General features: G+C 44.3%; 1 protein-coding gene across 1 annotated transcript in view; it reads left to right on the forward strand.

Moving 5' to 3' along the window:
• Positions 1-5,838: 5,838 nt before the first annotated feature.
• The window catches only part of MAP3K21 (mitogen-activated protein kinase kinase kinase 21), a 56,556-nt gene continuing 35,583 nt past the window's right edge, over positions 5,839-26,811 (forward strand). Inside the window, exons 1-2 of the mRNA XM_045783276.2 lie at positions 5,839-6,907; positions 22,659-22,839. Of these exons, the coding sequence (XP_045639232.2) occupies positions 6,085-6,907; positions 22,659-22,839 (1,004 nt within the window). The 5' untranslated portion in view covers positions 5,839-6,084. The remainder of the gene's footprint in view (positions 6,908-22,658; positions 22,840-26,811) is intronic.

Consider the following 26,811-nt stretch of genomic DNA (forward strand, 5'->3'; position numbering starts at 1 on the left):
TAGGGAGAGCGGCAGGCAGAGGGAGAGGGAGAAGCAGGCTCCCCACGGAGCAGGGAGCAAGATGGGGGGCTCAATCCCAGGACCCTAGGATCATGACCTGAGCTGAAGGCAGACGCTTCACCGACTGAGCCACCCAGGCGCCCCTACTCTCTCAGCTTTTTGTCTTCAGGTTTAAGGCAAAGCCCATGAGCAAAAGCCCTCTTTTCTGGTTTAATGTGAGTGTTTTTCTATTTTGTGGACTCATTGCCTTTACCACCGTGTTGTTGAAATGTCCCAGCGTTGCCTGTACACTAGGGTGTTAAGTAAGGGTTTTACGTCCCTATTTAAATAAAAGCCCAATCAACAGAACTGCCTTTTTTTTAAATCCTTCCTTTAAGACAATTCTAAACTTCTCAAATCTCAGCACCTCTTTACATCCTTACAAATTATTGAAGACCTCAAAGAGGTCTGTATCTGTATATAGTTTGTGTACTTGTGTTCTAACCATCAGTAATTTCTACATTGGAAATTAAAACTGAGAAAATTGTAAAATCTGCATTTATAGCTTTATTTTAAAATAATAACAAGAAACCCATGACATAGCAACATGTAACACACTTTTATGAAAAAAACATTATTCTTTTTCCCAAACTGAGACATATAAATAAGTTGACTGGCATCGCTTCAGATTTTTCTAGATCTTTTCCTACCTGGTTAAATAGGAGATAGCTGCATTCTCTTATATGCTTCAGCATTCAACTTATTGCAAAACATTGTGCTGCTTGAAACATATGGAGAAATTCCAGCCTCATGAAGATAAGTGATTAGAAAAAGCAGAAGCATTTTTCCACTTCTTATTTCGAGGTAATTACAGGTTTACATGCAGCGTAAGAAATCACACAAAGAGAGTCTGTGTCCCCCTCTCCTAATTTTACTTAATGGTAGCATCTCGTATAACTATAGTATGACATCACAAGGACAGCAACACTGATAACACCCAGCGAATTGACTTGGGTTTCATGTCCGACATGCATTCATCTGTGTGTGCATGCATGTGTGTGCTTGTGTGTGTGTGTGCGTGTGTGTATTTAGTTCTGTGCCATTTTTTCACATGTGCACAATCATATGACCAGCACCCCAGTTAAGACGCAGAACAGTTCCATCCCACAGGTCTCTCCTGCCACTGTTTTATAACGATAATCACTTTCAGGGCACCTGGGTGGCTCAGTTAGTTAAGCACCTGCCTTTGGCTCAGGAAGTGATCCCAGGGTCCTGGGATCAAGGTCCAAGTGGGGCTCCCTGCTCAGCGGGAGTCTGCTTTTCCCTTTCCCTTGTTTTATATGTATTTCCCATGATGTCACGGTGAATATTAAAGACTCAAGAGTGAAGATTTGGGACACCTGGGTGGCTTAGTCGGTTAAGTGTCCAACTCTTGATTTTAGCTCAGGTCATGATCTTGGGGTTGTGAGATCCACTCCTACGTGGAGCCCCACACCGGGTCTATGCTGAGAATGGAGCCTGCTTGAGATTCCCTCTCCCTCTCCCTCTGCCCGTCCCCACCTTCCCCACCCCATCTGAGCGTGTGTGCATTCGCATGCTCATTCTCTCGGGGAAAAAAAAGTGAAGATTTAATTAATAGTTTTTACTGCTTTATCAAGGACATTTCAAAGTGAACCTAACATGTTTTTTTTCCTTTACTGCAAGTGTACGACATTAAGAATATAATAACTACTTGTGCAATTTGGTGTCACTGCCTTGGTTTGCTGCACTAACCATCGGTGCAAATGGCAACAGTGAAAAAGGCAAATAATATTTTGGTATTATTATGAAAATATTTTTGACCTTGAGGACCCCCTGAAACAGGGATCTCTTGGGGCCCACAGATCACACTTCGGGACCTGCCGACCTAAGATAATAGGGGTAGTGGTGATTAATAAGAGCAAGATTCCCAAAGAGAAGATGATTCTTAAGGTCTTGCTCTTCTTCCAGAACCAACCCTGATAGGTACAATTTTTCCAGAGAGCAATTGCGTATAGCCATTCCCCGTTTTCCCTAACACTAACCTGTTCTCTTTGTCTGATTCCTTTTTACGTTTTTCCTCTTGCTTCTTTCTTTTGTCAACTTCCATTTAAATGTGTTTGTTGCCAAAGTTCTGTCCTAGCTCTCTGCTTTTCCTGTGTTACTATCTTCTTGGTAGAATGTACTGGGCTAGACAGAGTGGTCATGGCTACGGCACACATCTCTAGGTAGTGCTATTTCCCCAACTGTAAGATTGGGAGTGGGGTTAAAAAAAAGACACAACAGTAACAAGTCATGAATTTTAGAATCATCAAGCCCCGGCAGACCCCATCAGGACACTGTGCTGCTCAGAGGTCCCAAATGGGGAAAAGGTCCCAGGGGATCACAGTGCTGAAGGTCCCGGGAGGGTCTACAGGGTGAGTCTTTGAATTGTGGTGTGGAGACGTAGAGTCAACTGGTACTCCTGTTAGTATCAGGTATGTGAGTCAAATGAGGGCTCAAGTCTAGTTAAGTCAAAAAACTTCACAGGGGTGCCTGGGTGGTTCATTCAGTTGATCGTCTGCCTTTGGCTCGGGTCATGATCTCAAGGTCCTGGGTTCGAGTCCTACGTTGGGCTTCCTGCTCAGTGGGGAGTCTGCTTCTCCCTCTCCCTCTGCCCCTCCCCATCCCGCCACCTGTGCTCTCTTTCTCTCATAAATAATACCTTAAAAAAAAATTAAAAGGTCTTCAAACACTCATCCATCTGGAACTGGAGAGGGGGTTCCCAGCAGGCAGCAGGGTCCCTGAAGGACACGAGGAAACTGCCAGGGTGAACAGAACTGTCACGCTGCTCACACAGGCTTCCAACTAAAGGGCACACATGGGGTCCCCCAGCTCTCTGCATGACCTAGAAGAGTGCTCTACAGTGTGAGACATCACCTTAGAAAATTACTTCCAAAACTCAATTCCCTCCACCCCTAGTCTCCTTTCCATGTCCCTGGTTCTCTGATATTTCCACTGTATGACTAGGCGCCCCCAAGTTATCCCAAATTCAACATGTAAAAAAATAACCCTAAAACCATTTTCTAGATCATTTGACATCATTACCTTCCACCTGCTCGCTGAAGTGAGAAACCTGGGTGGGGTCTGCTTGAACACTTCCCACAAGCCCGTATCCACAACTCTAAAACCAAAAAGCTCCAAAAACCAAAACTGATTTGATAAGGTGGCATCAGAACTCATTTGGCAACAAAACTTAACTTGAAATGACCTCACTTGGTGAGGTTCATTTAATATTTGGGGGCAGAAATATCAATGTGTTTGATCATGGGGTGCTGTCCCATTCCCAGTTGGAAGAGTTAACATTAAAATATGTACGATATCATTAAAATCCCCCAAATTCTAAATTCTGCAATGTACCTGGACCCCTGAGTTTGGGATGAGGGACTGTGGGCCTGTAATTGGTGACGAAGTCCTTTCGGTTCTTCTTTGAATATTGTATCTGGCGCTTGTCTATTTCTTTCCCAAAACCAGCACCATAACTTCCAGGCCCCCTCAATCCTCCCTTTTACTGTCTCAGTAGTCTCCCTCCTGGTTCTCTTGCTTCTCACCTTGCCCTACTCAAACTTATTGCTTCCATGTTTGCTAATTTTATTTCTAGGCAGTTTCAGTTTAATCCTATCACTGCTCGGTCCTAAAGCATCGAGGTTCCCCAGCACAACCAGCCTCATTCATTCCAGTACAACCTTCTTGATATTTGCCATATTGATGTGCCGACTGTACTATTTTAATTGTATTTTCTTTTAAGTTGACTTATTTTTTTTTACTTAATTCATTTGCATAAGAATCTTAATTTCATTGCTGCAAATGGAAAACACATAATGCTAGTCATACAGAGAAGCCAACCATAAGTGTAAGTACTAGAAAAACAAAATGGTTAGAAACTATGTTTGCCAGAGGGGCTGACCACAGACTGCCTTGCTTTCTTTATTGAAAAGGGATATTAATAATAAGAGCTAATATTTATTGAGAACCTAATATGTGCTAAGCACCTTCCACCCCTTTGCATTCATTACCTTCTTTAGTCTTCCCTATCACCCCCTATGAGGTAGGTATCATTTCTTATTATTCCCATTTTACAGATGAGGAAACTGAGCCACAGAGAAGTAAAGCAGTATGTTCAGGGTCACACAGCCAGTAACAGTATAATTGAAAGTAAACTGAAAGTAAACTGGAAAGGCAGTGACTTCCTCATGGTGCTATTATAGGCCCTATCCTCATAAAACCCAAATAGTCGCTCCATTCACTGGTGGTAAAGGACCTACGCTGCAGGAGACTCTGGCCTACTAGAGGACATTCTCATTTTTCTGGAATTTTTATAATTGGGCTTTCTTCTTTCTAGTCTCCTTCCTTGCCATAGTGATCTCTTAGGCTCTAATAGTACCCTGAGCCCAATATTTATTTGTTCTCTCTTGTCTTTGCTCACACCGCCTGGGATGACCGTCTCCCTCTTTTCTATTAATCCTAGTCATACTCAGCTCAAATGACACACCACAAGGCATTCCCCAAGGACCCCAGGCAAAATGAAGTGCTTCTTCACCTTGAGCCCAGGACAAAAGTTTATTCTCCTGCTGTGGAAGTTTCTCTTTTCTCGTACCATTCTCTAGAGAAAGGGGCTTCCTAACCTCCCAGCCTTACCATAGGGTCTTACACAGGGTTCGTACTCAATAAACATTAGTTAAATGAGAAGTACTGACACCTGGAGGGGTTCTTCCCACATCTCCATCAATATAGACAGGAGATCCAAGTCTGTATAGGCCGGTCTTGATCAGGGCAGAAACTGTAAATGGGGGTAGAACGGGATCATGGGGCGGAGAAGGGAGTCTCCGTGAGTCTGGGCTGCGCGCTGCCGCCCTTTGAACAGCGCAGGGAGAGAAGGTGGGCTCTCTACCTCTCAAAGATTATTTCAAAAAAAAATAATAATAATAATCCGGAAAAAATTACAGAGAAGAAAACATGTGCATACAAGAAAAATCCCAAAGTTCTCCTTATCGCTAGACTTGAAATGATCGCTGCCCCCAGACATAAAAGCTTCACTTCCCATCTGTGTTAGGAGGCTATCGTTCCCTGCACCGAGCGAACGGAGAAGGGTGGAAGCCCTGCTTCCCAGATGTTTCTGTACACAACTGGTCCCCAGCGCAGCGCCAGGTAAACACCGGTAAATGAACAGTCAGCATACGAGGGACCTCGGGAGTTTCTGTGCACGGACTCTCTTGGTCTGTTCGCCCACCCAGTCGTGGCCAACGCTTCGTAAACTTGAACCTGTGGGTTCACAGGGGCCAGGCAGCCCTTTCCCACTCGAGGAACCAGTAAAGGCAAACGAGGGATGATGTGTCACGAAGAACGAGTTTCGGGGCCTATGCCACCTTCAGCTCACGGCGCGGTGATGTAATCTAGTCAGTTCTGGGTTTCTCGGGGTGGATTTCGAATGCTCGCAATCCGGTACGCTGGTCTGGAAACGCAATCCGATGCGTTCCGCAACCTGTTCTGGGATGCACCGTGACTCTCGCAGCACTGCAACCTACTCCCTCGCGTCACGCCCCAGCGCACCGGGTCCCCTTCAGCAGCTGCACTGCTTTTGAGAATCATGGATTCCCCAAAGCCTTTCCCTCGGCTTAGTTTAATTTTTCTCGAAAACCTCGTGCAGCCACGGCCGGCTCCGCCTCCAGGGCTGAAGGGGCAAGGCGCACCCCAGCCCCGGACCCCGAGGGGGCGTGGCGGACCGGCGCGGTGGGCGGGTCCTGGCGGGGCGGGGCGGGCCCGGAGGGGCGGGCCCAGGCGGCTGCTAGGCCCAGCCAGCCGCAGGCCCGCCGCAGGCCCAGCGCGCCACCATGGTGCGACAGCGCCCGCGGCCGCGGGGACCGCTGCAGCAGCAGAGGCGGCCGAGGCGGAACGGGGGCTGAGGCTGGGGCCTCCGGGTAGTGGGCCCGTGAATCCCCGCGTCCCCGAGCCCCGACTACCCCTCCTTGCCGGACCATGCGCGCCCACAGCCGCCCCGGAGGCTAAGCCGGTCGCCCCGCTTCGCCGTCGCCCTCCCGGTCGCCCCCCATGGCCTTGCCGGGCGCCGAGGGCGCGGCTGACAGGCCGGTGTCCCCGGCCCGGGGCGCCCCCGCCGGCTCCGCGTCGTCGTCGTCCGCCTCCTCCGGCGGCTCGGCCTCTGCTTCGGCCTCGGCGGGAGCGGGGCTGTGGGCCGCGCTGTACGACTACGAGGCGCGCGGCGAGGACGAGCTGAGCCTGCGGCGCGGCCAGCTGGTGGAGGTGCTGTCCCAGGACGCCGCCGTGTCGGGCGACGAGGGCTGGTGGGCCGGCCAGGTGCAGCGGCGCCTGGGCATCTTCCCCGCCAACTACGTGGCGCCGTGCCGCCCGGCCGCCAGTCCCGCGCCGCCGCCGCCGCCGCCGCGGCCCGGCTCGCCCGTGCACGTCGACTTCGAGCGGCTGGAGCTCAAGGAACTCATCGGCGCCGGCGGCTTCGGGCAGGTGTACCGCGCCACCTGGCAGGGCCAGGAGGTGGCTGTGAAGGCGGCGCGCCGGGACCCAGAGCAGGACGCGGCGACGGCGGCCGAGAGCGTGCGGCGGGAGGCGAGGCTCTTCGCCATGCTGCGGCACCCCAACATCATCGAGCTGCGCGGCGTGTGCCTGCAGCAGCCGCACCTCTGCCTGGTGCTCGAGTTCGCCCGCGGCGGAGCGCTCAACCGCGCTCTGGCCGCCGCCAACGCCGCCCCGGACCCGCGGGCTCCCTCCCCGCGCCGCGCGCGCCGCATCCCCCCGCACGTGCTGGTCAACTGGGCCGTGCAGATCGCAAGGGGCATGCTCTACCTGCACGAGGAGGCGGTCGTGTCCATCCTGCACCGGGACCTCAAGTCTAGCAACAGTAAGTGGGCCGGGGGTGGTGGGGGACGCAGCCTTGCCCCCGCGAAGCCCACCTCGGTGCCAGCCCTGGGCCGGCCGCTCCCGGCCTTGAGCCAGGTGGAAGGAGGCGGGGGTCAGCCACCTGGCGCCAGCAGCACCCTCTGCGCCGGCGTTCCAGGGCCCGGAGGTCCAGCTAGACCTTGGTTACTTGCCTTGGGGGAGGTGACACACTTACCTTGACTTTGCCTTGTTGCTTTTTGGGCTCCTTTAAAAAAAAATGCAGATCAGACTTGCTGGCTGACTAAACAGCTGTAAAATAGCTGGATCTTCTGGAAACCTCACGGTGCTCTTTGGCCTTTGGGTACAGTAAGTCGGTCATTTTCTGGAACTGCAAACTGGAGCCTTCCTCAAATGAGGAACCCATGGCCCTCCTTCTCGGGTTCGTCAAACTCCTCCTTTCCTTCAGCTTTACAAGTGCTGAATTGAGATCGCTCTTTACCACTTTAAACATGGCTTGATGTCCCTTGACATTTCCAAAGACTTTTCATTCAGACATCTCTGCACACGAAGTATAATTTTATCATTGGTTTGGTGGCTTGAGTGTTGATGGATCGATCGTCTCCAGACGAGAAATACCAGTTTGTGCCAATATGCACATGTAGGCTTAGAGCAAGCTCATGGTCCTTGCACAGGGTACTTGAAATCTTGAAGACCTGGCCTGTATCGTTTATTTTGTTTGTAAGTCAGGGTGAATTTTCTACCTGTCAATAGAGAACTGACAAATGAGCTAAACCTGAATCCTATTAAATTTCACCTTATGAAAGAGTTAATGGGATTGCCGTTTGAAGTTGGTTCTTCAACATTGAAGATCACTTGGTATTCTTAGGATGGGATGAAATCGCATGAAAGATTAAAAATGCAGCCGGAACTGGCGTTGGCCTACCACAGCTGCCTGTCTTTCAACCTGGTAAAACCTGCTAGGACAGGCGCTAACCCAAACGGAAACACTGTCTTTCCCCAAGTCTGCAGGAAGAAGAGTGACAAGAAGAAATAATGTATTTGTTTTATGTTTGTGTAGATTCTTCTTCCTATTCGAAATTCTTCAGCACTGAAAGTTACTTGAAAATGACGAGGGTGGCATTTTCATTATGGGAGTCAGAATATTTAAGTGTTGCTAACTCCGCGTAAGCATTGGATCCTTGCTTTGGATTTTATTTTACGCCGTCTGCTAACCCCCAATATAAATTATAACCTTATAATTTAGATGGCAACTGCTCAAGTGTCAGAAGCAGATTCAAACAAGATATGGCATAAAAGAGTGGCAGTGGTAGCGTGCGTTCTTAGAGTTCGAACAGAGGCCGTATAAAGGACTCCAGAAGTATTTACTTTTGGACTGTGTTACAGTAAAGACATAGCACAGTTTTCAATGTACTTTTTTTGTAAATGCTTCAAACCCTGCAGTCTTCACTACCAGTTGGTGCTTATTTCCTGAACTGTGCTTTCAGTGAAAGATGGGTTTAACGTGCTGCCACAGAACAAGGCCTCTGTGCCCTGTCCGTGGGTCCCATAGGCTTTCTCCCCAGTGATATCCTGCAAGACCTTATCTGCTGGTTATTTTCTCCAAAACCAGGTTATTTTAAAGACAGCAAAAAAGAGCATCATTGCTCGCGCAGTCTTGATATTTGTGGCAGTTCTGTGATGTACATGGAACTGCGTTCTACAGGCTGATTCTTTTGCAGGACATCAAATTACCAACACGGGCAAATGATTTGGGTTAGATGATCCTTAGACCAAAAAAGCAAAAGGGCCTGTAACAATTATTTTTTTTCATCACGCTTAGTAATGTGTGAGGTCAGAAGAAATTGCCAAACCTCCTGGAGCATTTTAATGTCTATAATTGTCAGGCAAGGTCGCCTTTGCTTTAAATTGTTGCACTTTGAAAAAGACATAATTGGCTTCGTCACTAGCCTAGCCAAATATTTGTTACAATATGACCATTACTATAGTTCTTAAGTGACTACAACAGGAACATTTTGCATAGGGCCTAGAATGTGCAAATCACAGTGCCTAGCACACTGCCTTATCCTTGCTCTCTGATGTTATTTATTCAGTGAATAACTGCAGGCACTGGGACTTCTCTTGTGGTACATGAAGCCATGACTTCTTATTCAGACTTTTGAGAACAGCAGAAACTCTATTACAGTGTGTTTTGTTTGAATTTATTGGTTATTTGCTAATGGTGGTAGTGAGTTAATAATGTAAACAAGGTTTTAAAAATCAATATTGAATTTTATCTTCATTCTGGAGTCCACAAAGAGCCAGTGTAAACTACCTGGAACCAAGTTAGTTGAAATTACTGTTTCAAACAAATGTTTAAGTTTGTCACAGGGAGATAATGGTTCTTGACATGTTTTCTTTCCTCTTTTCTGGTTGGTTTTAAGTTTTAATCGTATGTGGGAGTCAGTGATTATGTTGAAATAATAGCTATGTTGTGATGGTACAAACAACTTTGTTCCTTTTCTAACAGCAAAAGATTGCAAGTTGAACCAAATTAGCAAGTTTTAAGCATCATTTATGTTGTCAGAGTATCCTAGGCCCTGGCACCCTCTGGATGCAAAGTGTGTAGAAAATACTTTGCTAAGTCTGTCTATGTGCAACAGCTAGAGAGGAGTGTGAAGCAACTTTGGGTTCCTGTGAACATGGCCAGTTTTCTGTGCATGCAGAGGAGAGAGAAAAATCTTGTCTTGAGCCCTCCCCTCACCCTCCAGTCACTTCTGGACCCTGGGGACATGGTGGCAAACCAGATGACAGTATCCCCGCCTACATCCAGCATAGGCTAGCGGGAAAGATAGACGGTAGCCATGCAATGGGAAATATCAGTAAGCATGGTGGGGGTAGATGGTGATGGGGCCAAGGATGAGGATGCCAATCAGACTGGGGTGGTGGACAGAAGCCACTCTGAGGAGTGACACAGAGACGTAGGTGAGGAGGAAGAATGAGTCAAGCAAAGATCCAGGGAAAGGAAGGGTAAAGGAGAATGAGCCTCACCTCCTGCGGACTGGAGGGAAGGCTGGGAGGCTGAGAGAGAGGGAGGAGTAGAGGTAGGCATGGAGGGGTTTGTGGCCATGACCCACAAGGGTTCCACTCTGAGTGCCCTCTGTCCAGAGCCCAGGAGTGTTCTGTGTAGAGGAGCGGTGGGATCTGGTTCTGTGTTTACAAGAGCAGTCTGGCTGCTCTGGAGGATGGACTTAAAATTGGCCTACGTGAAGGCTGTGGAGGTTGTGCCCTTCAGAGGACGGGTTGCTTTCACCCAGGGTGGTAGCAACGGGAGTGGTTTTCAGGGAGGAGGAGTGAAGATAAGCTAGTACAATATGTGAATTACTGACGATGGTCTGAATTATTAGAATTTAGCGTTTTGTTTATTCTGACATAATTCAGTATTGAAAAAAGATTGTGTGGCATAATTTGTTTTTGGTTTTGTTTTGTTTTTTTTCCTATTGCTTACCATGTTGTTGTGATAGTAGTGGTTTTAGCAAAAATAAACATTCCGGGAGAAACTGACCCACAAATTTTGGTAGCTACTTACTTTTATATTTTTTTATTTCAGTGAGTAAGCATCTTTTTAGCTTGATCTTTTTTTTTTTAGCCTTCTGGGGAGTAATTATTGTATGCATTATTGTCTATAATGGCATTTACAATCAATAAATAGACATGGTTACGTTTAGTATCACATGCAGTTTAGAGCTCTTAATAAAACTACAAAAGGAATCTTATTTTTTTGAAAAATTTTCTTATTAATGCAGTGTAAATAAAGGAAAATTGTAGGAAATGTAGTCTCCAAATAAGGTGTTAGCAGCTCATTGGAGTGATTTGGAGGAACTATTAATTACACTATTATCAGTTAAAAGACACGCATCGTCTTTCTCCTCTGGTCTGTTCTTTATTCCAGACGCGTAGCTTCATGCCATGGCCTCTTCCCGCTCCAGCGGGCACAAGGAGATCAGTACAGATACCCCAACGGTGGCAAAAGCTAATCTGCTCTGACACAAAAACAGCTAAAGGATGTATTTTTTAGAAGAACAGCAGGGACAGATGGTCCCCACATCATCCCTACCATTTTTATACTTTCATATTAAAAATAACTAGGCCACCCCTCTTTTTGTTCTAGTTGTAAGGAGGGGGGTCAGTAATTTGCTTCTGGATTATGCAAACTCGCTCTTCACTGTGCCCGTCTGATCGAGTTTGTAATCGTTTTCGAGTGTATCACAGCACAGTGAAGGAACGCGGAGAGGGAAGACCGCTCCATCCATTTCAGAAGGTGTCTGTGAGCCCAGCTCTCTCTTCTCGCGCCGGCCAGCAAGTGTGGAACTGCTCCAGAACCCCGTAATTACCGGCAGGAGCATCGCCTTCGAAGCCCGTCGGACCCGGGTTCGATTGTTGGTGTCGCCACTTAGGAGCTGTGTGACCTCGGACAAGTTGTATAACCTCACTGAGCCTGAATTTCTTGATTTCTGAAACTGTCTACTGAATTCCTCTCTTCGAGATGGACAGAGTCCTGGAGGGAAAATCTGTTTGATGTTTCTTTAACCTGTCAAAGGCATTCGTGGAAAAACTGGCATGAAAACATAGGGCATTTTTTAGGGAACCAAGAGTAGTTGGGTGCAGCTAGAATGAAAGGTAAACAAGGGGTTTTCTGGAAAGGAAACAGGCATCGAGCATGTGGCCAGCAGTGAGTGGGTGACTCGAACATCATCCTAACAAGGATAACAAGAGCCAGCCATTGGAGGTTTTGAGGAGGAAAGTGGTCTGCTCTGCTGAAAGATTAACATCTATACAGGAAAAAAAAATACAAGCTTGCGATAATTTGCTTTATGACTGTACTATCTAAGGTTATCAGTAGGGCAGTAAAAATTAAAATACTTAGACATTGGTTTGACGTAAATTGTTTATCATTTATGATTGGAACCTCGTATTTATAATCAATATTCATTTTGTGAGTTAGTTTAGGGCATTTTTCTCTTTCTGATTCACTATAGTTAGAAAACAGTGACCAGATTTACTGTGCCAGGCTGATGATTGTCTCTCCAAATATCAGGGTGACTGTCCCCAAACCCTCTGTAGCCCTCAAGGGTTCTGAAAAGGTGAAACACCTCTGTAAAGGAGTGTTGGGGGACAGAGGAGGTGTTCCTAGACATGCTGGCAGAACTGTGCTGGTTTTATTTTGGATCTTGAAACAAATTTGTACAGGTTACTTCCAATCAGTGTGAATTTAGTTATTTTTTAAAATTCATCTTTTCCAAATACTGCTTCGTCTCAGGTGTTTTAACTAAGGAATAGTCGTATGAGGCACAAGGGCTCGCGAGTATCTGATGCTTACGAGGCACTGGGTACTGCCCAACCTCGATCCTCACTTACTCTTCACAGCAAATTTTTGAGGTAGGTACTTTATTCCCATTTTACAGATGGAGAAACTGAAGCCAGGGTTTAATTGCCTTTATCAAGCTCACGTGGCTTGTCAGAGAATTGAATCCAGAGCCTGTAATCCTGGACCCTGAGCATTTATCTTCTCCATCTATTGCCTGGATGAACAGTTCTCAAATGTTTGTTCTCAGGACCGCAAAGAGCTCTTACGTGGGTTATAGCTATTGATATTTACCGAGTTAGAAACTTAAAATGATATGTTTAAAATGTTTGATAATATAAAAATAACAGACCCATTACGTGTTAACGTAGCGTTTTTAATGGTAAAAAAAAAAAAATCTTATTTTCCAAAAGAAATTGAGAAAGGAGAGTGGCGTTGCGTTATACTTTTGAAGCTCACTGTGATGCCAGATTTAATAGAAGACAAGTGGATGTTCATATCTGCTTCTGCATTTAATCTGTTGTTACCAGGGAAGCCCAGGGGTCCCTACTTTGAGACCCCCCCCCGGCCAGATGATCATTTCTGTTGGCAAAGAACGGCACTCTAGAGGACTTGATCCTGTCCTTAATGTAGCATCAGAGGCTCCTCGTGAGCTTTTTTTTTTTGACAGATTAATGTATGTATTTAATATAACATAGAGATTCACATATTTTTTAAAACAAAATGTAGGAGCATGTATACAGCTTTATAACTTTTTTTTTACCTATTATAAACATTCATTCAATAAACATTTATTGAATATCTGTTGAATATCTGTATAATCATTTCAATGGGTGCATAGTATTCTGTTGTATAATACATCAGAAACAAGTAACCAGTCCTCTGCCGTTACCATTTATTTTTTAAAATTTTTTTAAAGATTTTATTTATTTGATAGAGAGGCAGCGAGAGAGGGAACACAAGCAGGGGGAGTGGGAGAGGGCGAAGCAGGCTCCCTGCTGAGCAGGAAGCCCGATGCGGGGCTCAATCCCAGGACCCCGGGATCATGACCCGGGCCGAAGGCAGATCCTCAATTGACTGAGCCACCCAGGCGTCCCTGTCATTACCATTTACAGCTACATTCAATCCTTGTACAGCCATCTTTGTGTACTTAGATTATTTTAAGTTAAATTCCCAGAAGGGGAGATGCTGAGGCAAAGGACACACACATTAAAATGCTGGTCCATATTCCCCAGTTTATCCCCAGAAGAGACGGTTCATCTCACTAGCAGTGTGTGACGATTCTTGTTTCTCAATATCAGTTCCCAAATGGGCACTTTTTTCCTTTTTAATTCTTACCAGCACATCAAATAAAAACCTCATTTGTTGTTATTTTGCTTTTAAAAAATAAAATTCTCTGTCTCATTTTTGGATGTTCTGATTTAGTTGACCTTGTTTGGGAATAGCCATGAATTTTTTTCTAATATTTTATGTAGAAAATCTTGAAATACAGAATCGAAGGACTTTAAGCCATCACTTATGTACTCACCACCCAGATTCTACCATTCATGTTTTACTGACTTGCTTGAACACAAATCTAACCCTATTCGTTGATTAACCCATTTGAACTTTTGATGCAGCAATATATGTTTTTTAAAAAGCTTCTGGATGATTAAAATGCAGAGCCAAGTTTGGAAACTGTTATTCGAAGGACCAAATTTGTGGGATCCTTCTTATGGTTATCTGGGTTGATCTATAAATCCTTCCATGAACATAGACTGCATATAAAATCCAGTTAAGTGTCTGATGAAATTGCACGGTTGGTCATAGAAGGCACCAGGTGAGAGTATGGGTAGCTTTTTATGGGCTTGTGTCTCTGGGGGAAAGGAATCTCTCTAGGTATTTGTTCCTTTGACATTGGGTGACAAAGAGTGTCATTGTGGTGTCTGAGGTTTGCCCTCTGACTCCACGACTTAGCAGCTGTGGGTTCACGGCCCTGACTTCCTATTGAGGATAAAGTGAGATAGTGTACTGCAGGGGTTGGCACACTTTTTCTATAAAGATCCAGATAATAAATATTTTAGGCTTTGTGGACCATAAGATCTCCGTTGCAACTGGTCAACTCTGCTCTTGTAGCTGAAAGCATCTACAGACACTATGTGAGCAAATGAATGTGGCTGTGTTCCAATAAAGCTTTATTTACAAAATAAGCATTGGGCTGGATTTGGCCCATGGGATGTAGTTTGCTGACACCTGGAATATGTCAAAGTGTTTCAAAAACTGTAAGACACAATCTAAGTGAAAGTTGGTAACTATGTTCATTTTTATATATTGTTTAGAAACAGTGAATGCTTTAAATATCTCCTAATTGTGTGTGTGTGAACTCATTAGTACTTAAAAGTTTCCTATACCTCTTTATAACCTTAAGAACATTATTATTAGTCATTCTGCAATATATAGTGCCATGTAATCATATATTTGTTCATCTTGCACAGGGGTGAGGGTCTTTTTGATTTGGCTAATTTGCTTGATTGGGGCCAGCCAGCAGTATGAGGAAACAGTCTGGAGCTTTGTTCTCTGTAGGAGTGCTGCCATCTGCGTGCTTTGGCAGGTCTGCTTGTAACTTGGGTTGATAAGTTGAGGGTCAAGGAGGAGGCATGAAGTACTATGTTGCTATTGTAACTGTTTCACTACCAGGTTTCATGACTAGTTGCTTTTCTAAACTATTGGAAAAAGACCAAATCACATGCCATGTGGGGAAGTATCTTGATTGCATATAAGAATGTTTGAGTTATTACTGGCTTAAGGCGAATGAAGGAGTTTATTTAGTTTCAGGTTTTCTGCAAATGTTGAGTCAAATAATATCAGATATATGACTTTCCGTTCACTAATACATTAGCATAGAATATTGTGGAAGACGTCCTCCCTCAGTTTGCTTTGCACCTACTTTGTGAAAATACTAAGGGGACACAAATATTGAACTAGATTTGCACACACAATGAAATGTAAGAAGTTTTCTCTTTAAAACTGAACATTGTATGTGTCCATGAAAAGGTTTGTACAGTGGTTTTTATTTTTGGTGCAAGAGCAAGATGAAGCTCTATTTTAGCTGACCACATCTCTGTTTTCTTTAGAGAAGTCCATCTTCTTGTATGTAGTAAGCTAACTCCGTCATTCATGCAACAGCTGCTTATGGATTGTGTGCTATGTGTCAGGAACCCTCCGAGGCTCTCGGTGTTCAGTAGTGAGTGAAGCAGAAACGCATTCATCTGCTCCCAGAAGTTACATCCCAGTAAGCAACACAGACGTTAAACAAGAAATAATAAAAGATGTAGCATGTGGGAGAGTGGGTAAGTGCTTGGTAGAAAAACTAAAACAGTAAGATTGAAGAGGATGAATCCGTTGAGGTGAGCAGTTGAAGTTTTAGGTTGGATGGGTCAGGAAGGCCTTCCAGAAAAGGTAGCTGATCAGGAAAACCTGAAGAAGTGAGGGAACGTGTCATCCAGGGAGAACCACTGTGGTAGAGGGAATGGAAACTGCAGAATCCCCAGAGCAGGAGGCCAGCGTGATGGGAGGGGATTGAAGGAGAACAGTAGGACGTGAGGGGGTGGGGGTCAGGTCAGGCAGGGTCTGGTAGGTCTTGCAAGACCTTTGACTTTACCATGACCCTGGAGAGTTTCAAGCTGAGGACTGGGATCTGACTTGCTTTCTAGCAGGATTGTGCTGGCTGCAGCGTTGACAAGAGATCGGAGGGACACCAGGGAAGAGGTGAATTTGGGAGTCATCTGCGCCCAGGTGGTATTCGAAGCCCTGAGGTGGACTGAGATTATCTGGGAAGTGAGTAGATAGGAAGACCAGAGATCCAAGGCTCTAGTCCTGGCGGTCTGCAGTAATTAGAGATCAGGGCGATAGGAGGAACCAGAAGAAGGAGTGGTTAGAAAAGAAAGGGAGCCCCAGGGAGCTGCGGATGCTCTGGAGGTCAGTGAAGAATGTGTCTCAGGGAAGAATGATCAGCTGTGTCAAATGCTGCGGACGGACAGGAATTCAAAATAACTATTCTGTTGTAATTCTCTTTAAGACAGTCTTTGTTTCCTCATACCTTTTCAGGAGTGCGGAGGTGAGCTGGTTTCCCGTAGCAGCAGCTGACTTCATGTGAGACAGCTGGTAACTCATCTTCTTCATGCTCCTGTTTTCCCCTTATCCTGTTTATGTACCTATTCATTTAACAAATATGAATGGTTGCTGTGTAACATCAGTGAATCAATACGTAAAGTTAATTAGGTGCAAATTCTGTCCTCCAGTTGCTTCTAATTTAATCAGAGAGCTGAGAAGAACAGGTAGGGTAAGACAGGCTGATAGAACTTCAGTGCGTTAGAGATGGGGACTTGGAGCTGAGGCCATGCGGGGAGAGGTATTGATTGAGTCCTCTAATACTGCGGCAGGAGGAGAGTGAGGGCATTGCTCATTTTTGGGGGGGAAGGGGAATTGCAGATTCCAAAGGCTAATGGACTTGAAGCGGTCTCCCAGTTAACACCGCAGTGGGAAGGCAGCGCCGGTGCCCTGAGGCTCCTGCAGGAGGTGGGGTGACCGCCCCATGTGGTTCTTACGGAGGATGGAAGTGGAGAGCGTTCTATACGGCAGCAGCCCAGATGCAATGTTGTGTTTTTCAGCGATGGCCAGTAGCACGCAGAATTGTTAGGTTACAGGTTCAACTCAGGGGGCACGAGAAGATCCGGTGAGGTCATTTTGAATGAGGTCCAGAAGGGGCTTGAAGGCCAGGGGGAAAGTTCGCATTTGCCTCCACAGACTGGTGAGTGAGGGGAGTGTGTGTCGGGGGAGGCAACATGGTGCCAGTGAGGGACAGATGGAAAGAAATACACGAAGTGTGGTGCTGTTTGGTAAACTTAGAAAGTTAGCACTTACCACAGGTGGTTCTTTTCAGACTTGAAATTCTCAGAGTAACCTTCCTTAGGCTGAGAAAAGTGTGTTCATTAATATTATATTCTTTCACATTCTGCTTTTCTCAGACCCGCTTTCTTTCTTACAACTTTTTTTTTTCTGATAATGTATTCCTAGTTAAAGATTAATTGAAACTAGCCCATTTGACTCAAATGGAATTTGGACACAGCAATCCCATAAGTGTTCAAAAAATAGAATGGATACAGTGTAATTGCTTTTAAAAAAATATACATTATATGCTATAATTCTGAAAACAGCAATGTGAAACTTCAAAGGAGCCGGAAAAACCACGTGCCTCATGGTTGAGTAAGTAGAGTAAGTACAAGGTTGTAAAGGCCGATTGTTCGAGAACGGGGCTAACAAGGGTCAAAAATCTTCACTGAAATCTCACAAAAGGGGGCTCAAACACCCGTCGCTAGGTTACTCACAAGAATTTACCATTTCTGTGGCCAAAAAAGTTTATTTGCCTGGTCTGTACATTATAATTTCTGGTGGCAGGCTGGTGTGCCTGGGCTCTTCCTGGGGAATGGCAGGAAGTGGAAGTTGGCTGCCAACCTGGAGTCCTCAGGCTGAAACCTGGCCAGGTGCCCAAATCTACCTGTCGGGACGCTGGCTATTTTTGGTTTCGGTCACTTTGCCCAAAAGATAAGGAATTTCAGGAATTCTGCTCAACACCTCTGAAATAGAATCCAAAACAATGGGCCTTTCATGGAACTCTAAACGTTTGGCATTCACAATGTTATTTTAACTTGTTTTCTGTGCAAAGTGTGGAGGCACTTAGCTCCTGTGGAAATTTGGACGGCGGTGGAGGGGGGGACGCTCTGAAACCGTCAGTACAAAGGTTGCTCATAGCACATTGTGCCCTGCCATTTATTTAGAAAACGATCAATTTTAAATATTTCGTTGTTAGTTCTCACTTTTATTTCTGTTTTCACTTATTTTCAGGCGTTCTCGGCCTTTGCTTCTCAAGGGCTGCCAGGCCTTCCTGGGGTCTGGGGGGGACAGTCATTTTTAGGCCTGTTTTAATCAGTGCTTCCTCATGCCTTCCTGTGTGGATGTTTGTAGGAGTGAAGACACACGTGAAAATGTCTTGGAAAACAAACTTTGATAGAACTACTGGCCATTTTGATCATTAGTTTGGGGTTCTTTTTGGTGGTAAAAATAACTGTTGCTTAAAAGTGAAATTAGTAGTATTATAAGTGGAAAAATGTAATCTGATGAAGAAGCTGATTAATTTTTTTGTTTGTTTCTGTGGTTTAAGTATTTCGGGTTTTAAGGGAGTAGATATTTGTTTTTCTTGATATTCATGAGGAGTAAGGACTGAGAGATAAATATACCCTAAGCTGATGTGGAAGGAAGGAAGTTCAAAAATTAATCTCGTAAGCAATCTACAAAAAGAAATATCTGGTTGTTTTGCCCCCTTCTTACAACCAGTAGCTTTATCAGTTTTGCAGGAGACTGAGAATGTCATCTGCAGATGGGATCTGAAATCTGGCTCTAAACTGTAACCACATGCTTTTGGATAACATTTCTAGACTGTAGACTGGAGATTAGGATTCCCACTTCATATAATGGTGTGACGATGAAATGAGATATTAAATGTGTGAAAACAGCTATACGTAGTAAAGGATCAGTAAATGGTTGCCAGTATTCTTAGTATTAGAACTGGTGATAATTATCACTAATATCAACTATTCCATTGAGGAATCGATGAAGAGGGTACTTTGTTAGGTGATATTGGGGGATACAGGGGAAAATCTGTAAAATTTAGTTCCTAGGATTAAGTAGCTTTGTATATAATTTAGGGCAATAAACCTTGGGTACAAAGATAACGGACAAAACAACATAATATGTGGGCAGTGAATGATTGGAAAGATGAAATAGTCCTTATTTTGTAGAATGCTCTGGAAGGTTTTCCTAAGGAAGCTGGGCCTTGATAATAGCTACAGTGTAGATGGACAGAAAGAATAAGAGGCTATTCCAAAGAGAAGTGAGTCTCCCCACTCCCAGCCCCTCCATCCTTCACTTTATAGTATAGCGTTGAGATTACAAGCAGGAAAAATGATAGAATTTGGGCCTTACTACTTACCAACTGTGTAACCATGAGCAGGCATATAAACCACCTTAAAACAGATCCGTCACCTGTGTAATGGATGTAAAGATAGAATAGGGGGTTCTTGCTCTCTAAGTCTCATAGTTAAAGGTCAATGGGGAAAGAATTGTTACAGCATTGGTATTGGCAACTTATGCGAGTCCCCACTCAAACACCTCTTCATGTTTAAATCTAGTGTTGACTCTGGCCAGTTGCAGTAATGCTTTGACTTTTGTCCCTGTTTAATATTATAAACATTTGACGGTATGATGCAAACACAATACGAATCCACTGCAAAGTGAAATTTCAAGCCTTGGAAAAGATAGAGGATTCCCTGAAGCCCATGAAAGTGATTTTGAAAGACTTACTAAAAACACTTTCAAACCTATTGATAAGGGTGTGTGCGTGTGTATGTGTGTGTAATCCTCACAAAATGCTCTTTCAGACACTGTTCTAAGCACCTGATATGTATTCATCTCTCGCACAGTACAGCCTTATGATGTAAGAACTGTCACAATTCCCATGACAGGCAAAGAAACAGAAGCAGGGAATCCGAACCAAGCAGTGTGGCCCGGCGGTGCACGTCCTTCCTCACTGCACCATACTGCCTCCACTGAGATCAGGTGGTAATTCTCCAGTGAGAGGAAATCAGAAAGAAGAGAACGGGCACCTGATTGGAGAGAGATTTCCAAAGGATAAAGAAAGCTCTCCTGAAAAACTGATAAAAGCTATCCTCTGAGCAATGTTGACAGTGGTTAGGAGGGTATGTTCCTGGGGTCAGACCTCTGGAGCCTCGCTGCTCCTTAGCCATGTGACCAGGGACAGCTTACGCAACACCTGTGTCTCAGCTTCCTTATCTATAAAGTACAGATAGTAAATAGTAAACACCTATTGTATTGCGGTGTGGATTTTATGATTAAAATAGCCGTAAATGCATTTGACAAATAGAACATACTTGGTAAATGTTCATTATTCTTATAACTAACATTTGGGAAAACGCTCCTCTTTATGGTCATGTTCCAAAAATCAAAAAAGAAGAGTGTCTTGTGCTATTCTCCAATTGTGTTTGGGTAATTTATTCTAAAAGACCTCCCACACATGTTTTGTTTTTATCCTTCTAAGAATTAGCACATGGTTACGACAGTGGCACAAACATCCTTATTTAAAAAACCAAAGGATGAAATAGACTTACTTTCATTTTATTTTTCAAGGTAAAACCTGAATAATAATCCCCCATATACCCTATTTACTCTGAAATTACTGTTTAAGTGGATTCGTTCTGTTGCTTTATTTTTTTCAGTACTCATTGTCCTCAGATAATGAGGGCCTATCCCTTGGGATTTTTGTGACAATTGAATGAAATAATGGATGTGTGCAAGGCATATAGGAAAACTCCACACTTGTTAGCGACTGTCTTATTAATTTGTTGTCATTACTATTAGGTGGGACAGGTGTGAGCAAAGGGCAAGTAGAAGAATGTGCATGTCGTGTGCATTTGAAGGCATTCAGCACCTGCTGTGAATAAGACGAGACACAGATAGGGACTATGAATGTCGATTGAATGTGTTTGTCCCCCTCGCCCTCCTCTTTCCCTACCAACTTTCTCTCTCTAACTCATTCACTCACTGTCTCAGAGCTACTAGTCTGGTGGAGAAGTCCGAGGTGAAAACAAGTGCTGCAATAGAGACGAGGTTCACGTGCGTGTGGAGGCAGAAGCATTTCCTCCGTTAGGGGTCTTGGGAAGGTTTCACCAAGAGGGCACTATTTGGGCTGGATGAGGAGCTGAAGTGGAGGAAACACAAGGTTGAAAGGTAGGTTCCTACCTGTGCAGGTGTAGAGGCCGTGGTGGCCGCAGTGTGGGAGTGCTGACGTCATCTCCGAGTTTCGCGGAACCAAGGAAGTTCGTGTGTTTTTAATGCAGGTTTATTACCATGTAACTTACATACAGTAAAACTCACCCTCTCTGGGCGTTCAGTTTGATGAGTTTTGACAAATATATTTATATAATCCTGTAACCACCACCACCACCACCACCAAGGTAGAGAATTTGCATCACTCCAGAAAGTTCCCTTGGGTAGCTTTGCCGGGAAGCCTCTGGCAAACCCTGATCTGATGTCTGTCCCCATCCAGAATACGTGTGGAGTCATCGCCTGGAAGCTTGACGTCTGGCTTCTTGCATCTGCATGACGGTTTTGAGACCCAGCCATGGTGTTGTGTATATTGGTAGTTGGTGTGTGGAAGGTTTAAAAATTAAGGAAAGCTCTGACATTTTAGGACATCGAATCTGCTGGTTAGGTGCATTATCCTGTCCGGTTAGGACGAGCGTCGTGCCTGCGTGTGGCGGTGAGGCTGGAAGCGAAGTCGTGGCAGGGGAAGTGGACAAGCGGGGGTTGGGTTGTACTGGAACGGTGGAGCTACGAGTGGGAATGCAGGATTTTAAAGAAGGAGTGAGAGAAGTTAGCAAAACCAGTAGCTTGGTAGCAAATGGGAAGGAGGAATCTGGTCAGGGGGCTGCATTACAGCCACATGGAAAACCTAGGGAACTTTCCGCATGGTTATAGAGGAAGATCAACCAGGTGGAGGAGAGAAGAGCCCCAGGTGCTGGGAAGGGCAGGATGTGCGGGTGCAGGTGGGGAGACATGGAGAAGCGTGTTTATTTTAGCTCCTGTTGGTGTGAGAGCTCAGGTGCTGACTCTGGTGGGAGTTCTGCTCCTGGAAGTGGTTCTGGAGTGTTCTGTATTTTGTCAGGAGGCTGGGGGGCTAGGGAAACTAGCATCCAGATGATGTTTCTCCTTCTTGCTATATTTTGAGCTTTAGTAAAGCAATCATATCTCATAAAATGCCTTTATGAGTTAAAAATCTATAAGCATTTTGCAAGTTTACTATAAGATACTGTTTGATAATAATTATTTATGGTGACATGTCATCTGCTTGCGATACTCTTGAATACATTCAGTAGAAAAGGCTCCGCATTTAGATCAGGACCCAACTTCTAGGAAGAAAACAATATATTCTTAACAGGGACTCACAGACTTCTGACCCTACCCGTGATACCTCAGTAAATGTTTCTTGCCCCTAGAAACCATTGCCTTTCTCATAAAGAGAAGCATTCATAAAGAGGGCTAAGCCATATTGTGCCTATGGATTAAAAAAAAACAAAAACAAAAACCTTGTAACTGCAGGCACCGGTGATCCAGTAAAGGTTATGATATCGGTGACATAAGTAAGGCAAGATGGTACAATACAAGCTCATTCTCATTCACTCTGCTGACGGAGGTGAAGGTTGTGTCTTAAATACCAAGGAAACAGTGTGACTAGAAAATTATAACGATATGAAAATAGCGCACCTTTGATTTTTATAATTTTTTTTTTTTTTTTTAGTTTTGCTGCTTGAGAAGATAGAGCACGATGACTTCTGCAATAAAACGTTGAAGATCACGGATTTTGGGCTGGCGAGAGAATGGCACAGGACTACCAAAATGAGCGCGGCGGGCACCTACGCGTGGATGGCGCCAGAAGTCATCAAGTCTTCCCTGTTTTCTAAGGGAAGTGACATCTGGAGGTAAGCACCACGCTTCTTGCTTTTGCAGACGGCTGCAGAAACTGGTTGCTGCGCTCCCTTTAAATGAGTCCCAGAGTTTTCAATATCCGAGCCTAATAGAATACAGGCCTTTTCTTCTCTACACTCACTGGAGAGCTCTTCTCTCAAAATCTGTTTTTGGTGTTTTTTTGGTGATTATATATCAATAAATATTATTTATTTATCGATTTGTTTATTTTGCTTTCCGGAGTAGAGTTTAATGATTCACCACTTACATATAACACCCAGTGCTCGTCACCAGTGTCCCCCTTAAGGCCCATCACCCATCTCGCTCCTCCCCCAACCACATCCCTCTATCAAACCTCAGTTTGTTCTCTAGCCTTTAGAGTCTCTTATAGCTCCTGGGTGGCTCAGTCAGTTCAACAGCTTCCCTCAGCTCAGGTCATGGTCCCAGGGTTCTAGGATCGAGCCTCGCGTCCGGCTTCCTGCTCAGCAAGGAGCCTGCTCTTCCCTCTCCCTCTGCCTCTCCCTCACCAGCTTGTGCTCTCTCTCTCTCTGTCAAATAAATAAATAAAATCTTTTTAAAAAAGGGTCTCTTATGGTTTGCTTCCCTCTCCCTCTCTTTTTCTTCCCCCTTCCCATATGTTCATCTGCTTTGTTTCCTAAATTCCACATATAACTAAAATCATATGGTATTTTTCTTTCTCTGACTTATTTCGCTTAGCATAGTACACTCTAGCTCCATCCACCTCATTGCAAATGGCACGATTTCATTGGCTGAGTAACATTTCATTGTATACATATACCACATCTTCTTTATCCATTCGTCAGTTGATGGACACTTGGGCTCTTTCCAACAGTTTGGCTTTGTTGATAATGCTGTTACAAACATTGGGGTACATGTACCCCTTTGAATCTATATTTTTGTATCCTTTGGATAAATACCAGTAGGTATTGTTGGGTTGTAGGGTAGTTCTATTTTTAACTTTTTGAGGAACCTCCATACTGTTCTCCAGTATAGCTGTACCAGCTTGCATTCCCACCCACAGTGCCAGAGGGTTCCCTTTTCTCCACATCCTCGCCAACACCTATTGTTCCCTGTGTTATTAATTTTATCCATTCTGACAGGTGTGAGGTGATATCTCATTGTGATTTTGATTTGTATTTCCCTGATGATGAGTGATGTTGGGCATCTTTTCATGTGTCTCTTGACCGTCTGGGTGTCTTCTTTGGAAAAATGACTGTTCATCTCTTTTGCCCATTTCTTAACTGGATTATTTGTTTTTTGGGATGTTAAGTTTGATAAGTTCTTTATAGTTTTGAATACTAACACTTTTTTTCTTTTTAAAGATTTCATTTATTTATTTGACAGAGATAGAGACAGCCAGCGAGAGAGGAAACACAAGCAGGGGGAGTGGGAGAGGAAGAAGCAGGGTCCCAGCGGAGGAGCCTGATGTGGGGCTCGATCCCAGAATGCCGGGATCACGCCCTGAGCCGAAGGCAGTTGCTTAACGACTGAGCCACCCAGGAACCCCTGAATACTAACCCTTTATCAGCTATGTTACATATCTCCTCCCATTCTATAGGCTGCCTTTAGTTTCCTTGGTTGTTTCCAAATCTGTTTATTCCTAGCTGTTTCATAAGTTCGATTGTCTGATTTTCAGTAAAAGCAGCTAGTTAAAAGACGGGAGAGGGTTGCTAAGTTAGTAAAAGTTGGCAGCTAAAAACAAAGTAGGCGATAGGAAGAAAAAAAAGGATGAAATTCTGTAGTAGAAACTCCTGACCTCTAGAGCCACGAGTTGGGGAGCCAAGCATTCCCACACACCTGGAGAATGCGTTTACCTGGTAAAGCATACTCGAGCCCTCGGATGTCAGGATGCGGAAGGGTGGGAAGGCCCCCTTTCCGAATTGCACATTTCTTTGCTTTAGAATCTCCTTTTATAATGTTCATATAAAAATGATTTCATTCAAGAGAGGTTACTCTGTGCGGTGGACTGGTAGACTAGCACATGGACGAGCGCGTTAACTGGCATGTTCACTGATCATCTCTTGCCCTTCTTCCTCCTAACTGGTTATTACAGCGCAAAGCAACTTAGACACTGTCATTGAAGTTTTACAGTATCTCCTGAGATTACTGCACTTCCACAGAGTAGGTAACCAAGGCACTGGGACATTAGGACATCTCCTCAGGATTATAAAGCTAATAAGTAGGTATACTCCTATCCCAGGCCTGTGATCCAGGATCCTGTGACCACAGCCCTTGCTTATCAGGCTACCTGAGTTCTCAGGAGACAGCTTTATTTATATTGTATCCTACCCAGGTTCAGAGAACAAAAGAAAATGCATTACATTCTATAAATAGTCCCATCGAAATAGTTCTATTTTTTCCACATTGATGTTTTCTTTTTTCCACATGGATTTTTAACATAAGCCCTCTCCTCTCTAGAAAAATGACCTGTCTTGAATTATTCATTCACTGAAACTCCCAAGAAGCAAAGTTAGGTTGTTGCTATTGTTTATTTTAGTTTTGTTACGTGCTAATGAGAATAGCAAGGAAGTACTTTTGAATTTAGACAGTTTTCAGTTATCTCCGGGGTACTTTTGTCCCCTGCTCTGAGGTGATTTTTGTTGCTTGATCTATGAGTTAAATTTACTTATTCTTGCAGTTAAAGTGTCTCTGCTAAGGCACCATAATGTAGATAAGAAACTGAACAGGTTAATTGCTAGTAGTTATAGCATTATGTAATTTAAAAGCACTGTACTATATATTCCCCCCTTTTTTTTCTATGTGAAACAGTGCTATGAGATGGTAGAGCCGACATCACTATTATTTTATAGGTCCGTTAACTCACGATCAGCTCTTCAGGGCTTTGTGAGTGGAGACGTAGCTCGTAAGCAGTGATACTCCCAAACTCGAGACTTGAGCTTGCAGATGCAGTCGTCTTTCACTGGTGCCCTGGTACTCCACCTGCTTGGGGAGGAGCCCTGGACTCAGGGTTCTCGGACTCGAACTCCTTCATCTAGAGCTGGTAGAACCTCAGCTGGAGGTCCCCGAGGCCCCGTTGCTTGGGCACATTGTGTCGTTTGTACATTCTTTTTCCGAACGTTTCCAGTAGATGGTCTGGATGCAGTTGGCAGTAACGGAGAGGTCTTCAAATGAGAGGTTATTGTATCTGGAATGACCCGAAGCCAGAGTCTGGAGAGTTTCCAGCTCTTTGCAGACCTGGTGTTCAGAGACCCTTTGTTCTATTACAGTTGTGATGCTTCAGGTCCCCACATCTCTTTAGATCAGAAGATAATCAAATGAGACTCAGACATCAATTCCGTAGCCAAATTTAAATGCTTTCTTTGCCGTTATTCTGAGCTGTTTTGCCTTTCTTTTAGGTGTGTGTATCTTACTACCTTCTGTCTTCTATCTTTAAAACGATGCTTTAATGTTCTGTATAAGCAACAAACTATAAGAAATGAAAATTAAGTTACCACTGTAAATTTCTGACGTTTTTAAAACTTAAAGATAATGATGTTTTCAAAAGTTAGAAAAGTAAACAGGACTGTACTAGTTATGTTAGTAGAATTTAAAAAAAAATAAATATGACTTGCTTATATGCCTGTGTGTTTCCACTTAAAATCAAATGGGATGTCTGGAGTGAGTGGTATTTTATGTATTAACAAAAGATAATTTGTACTTTATGTCTTGAAGAAGATAAAGGGAAACTAAGGTACGAATGGGCACAGAGTTACGACGAAGAGGTGTTTTGTCCCATCAGCAGGCCCATGCTGATTTTTTTGTCCATAACTATGAAGTAATATGGTAGAAGCATTAGTAATACATCTCTTAAAATATGAAGGGAGAGGAAGAAAGATAAACAACTTCAAAAAAACCATTTTAAAATAGTCAGCATAGTTTGATCTCAGTCCTGTGGTGTAAAGGATGGGATTTCTGTGGGACTAGAATCTTTAGTGTCCTGACAGTCCTCAGGAGGCTTTATTCCA

Source organism: Ursus americanus, chromosome 6, assembly GCF_024610735.1.
Source record: "Ursus americanus isolate L20-20 chromosome 6, mUrsAme1.1.p, whole genome shotgun sequence".
NCBI classification, from domain to species: Eukaryota; Metazoa; Chordata; class Mammalia; order Carnivora; family Ursidae; genus Ursus; species Ursus americanus.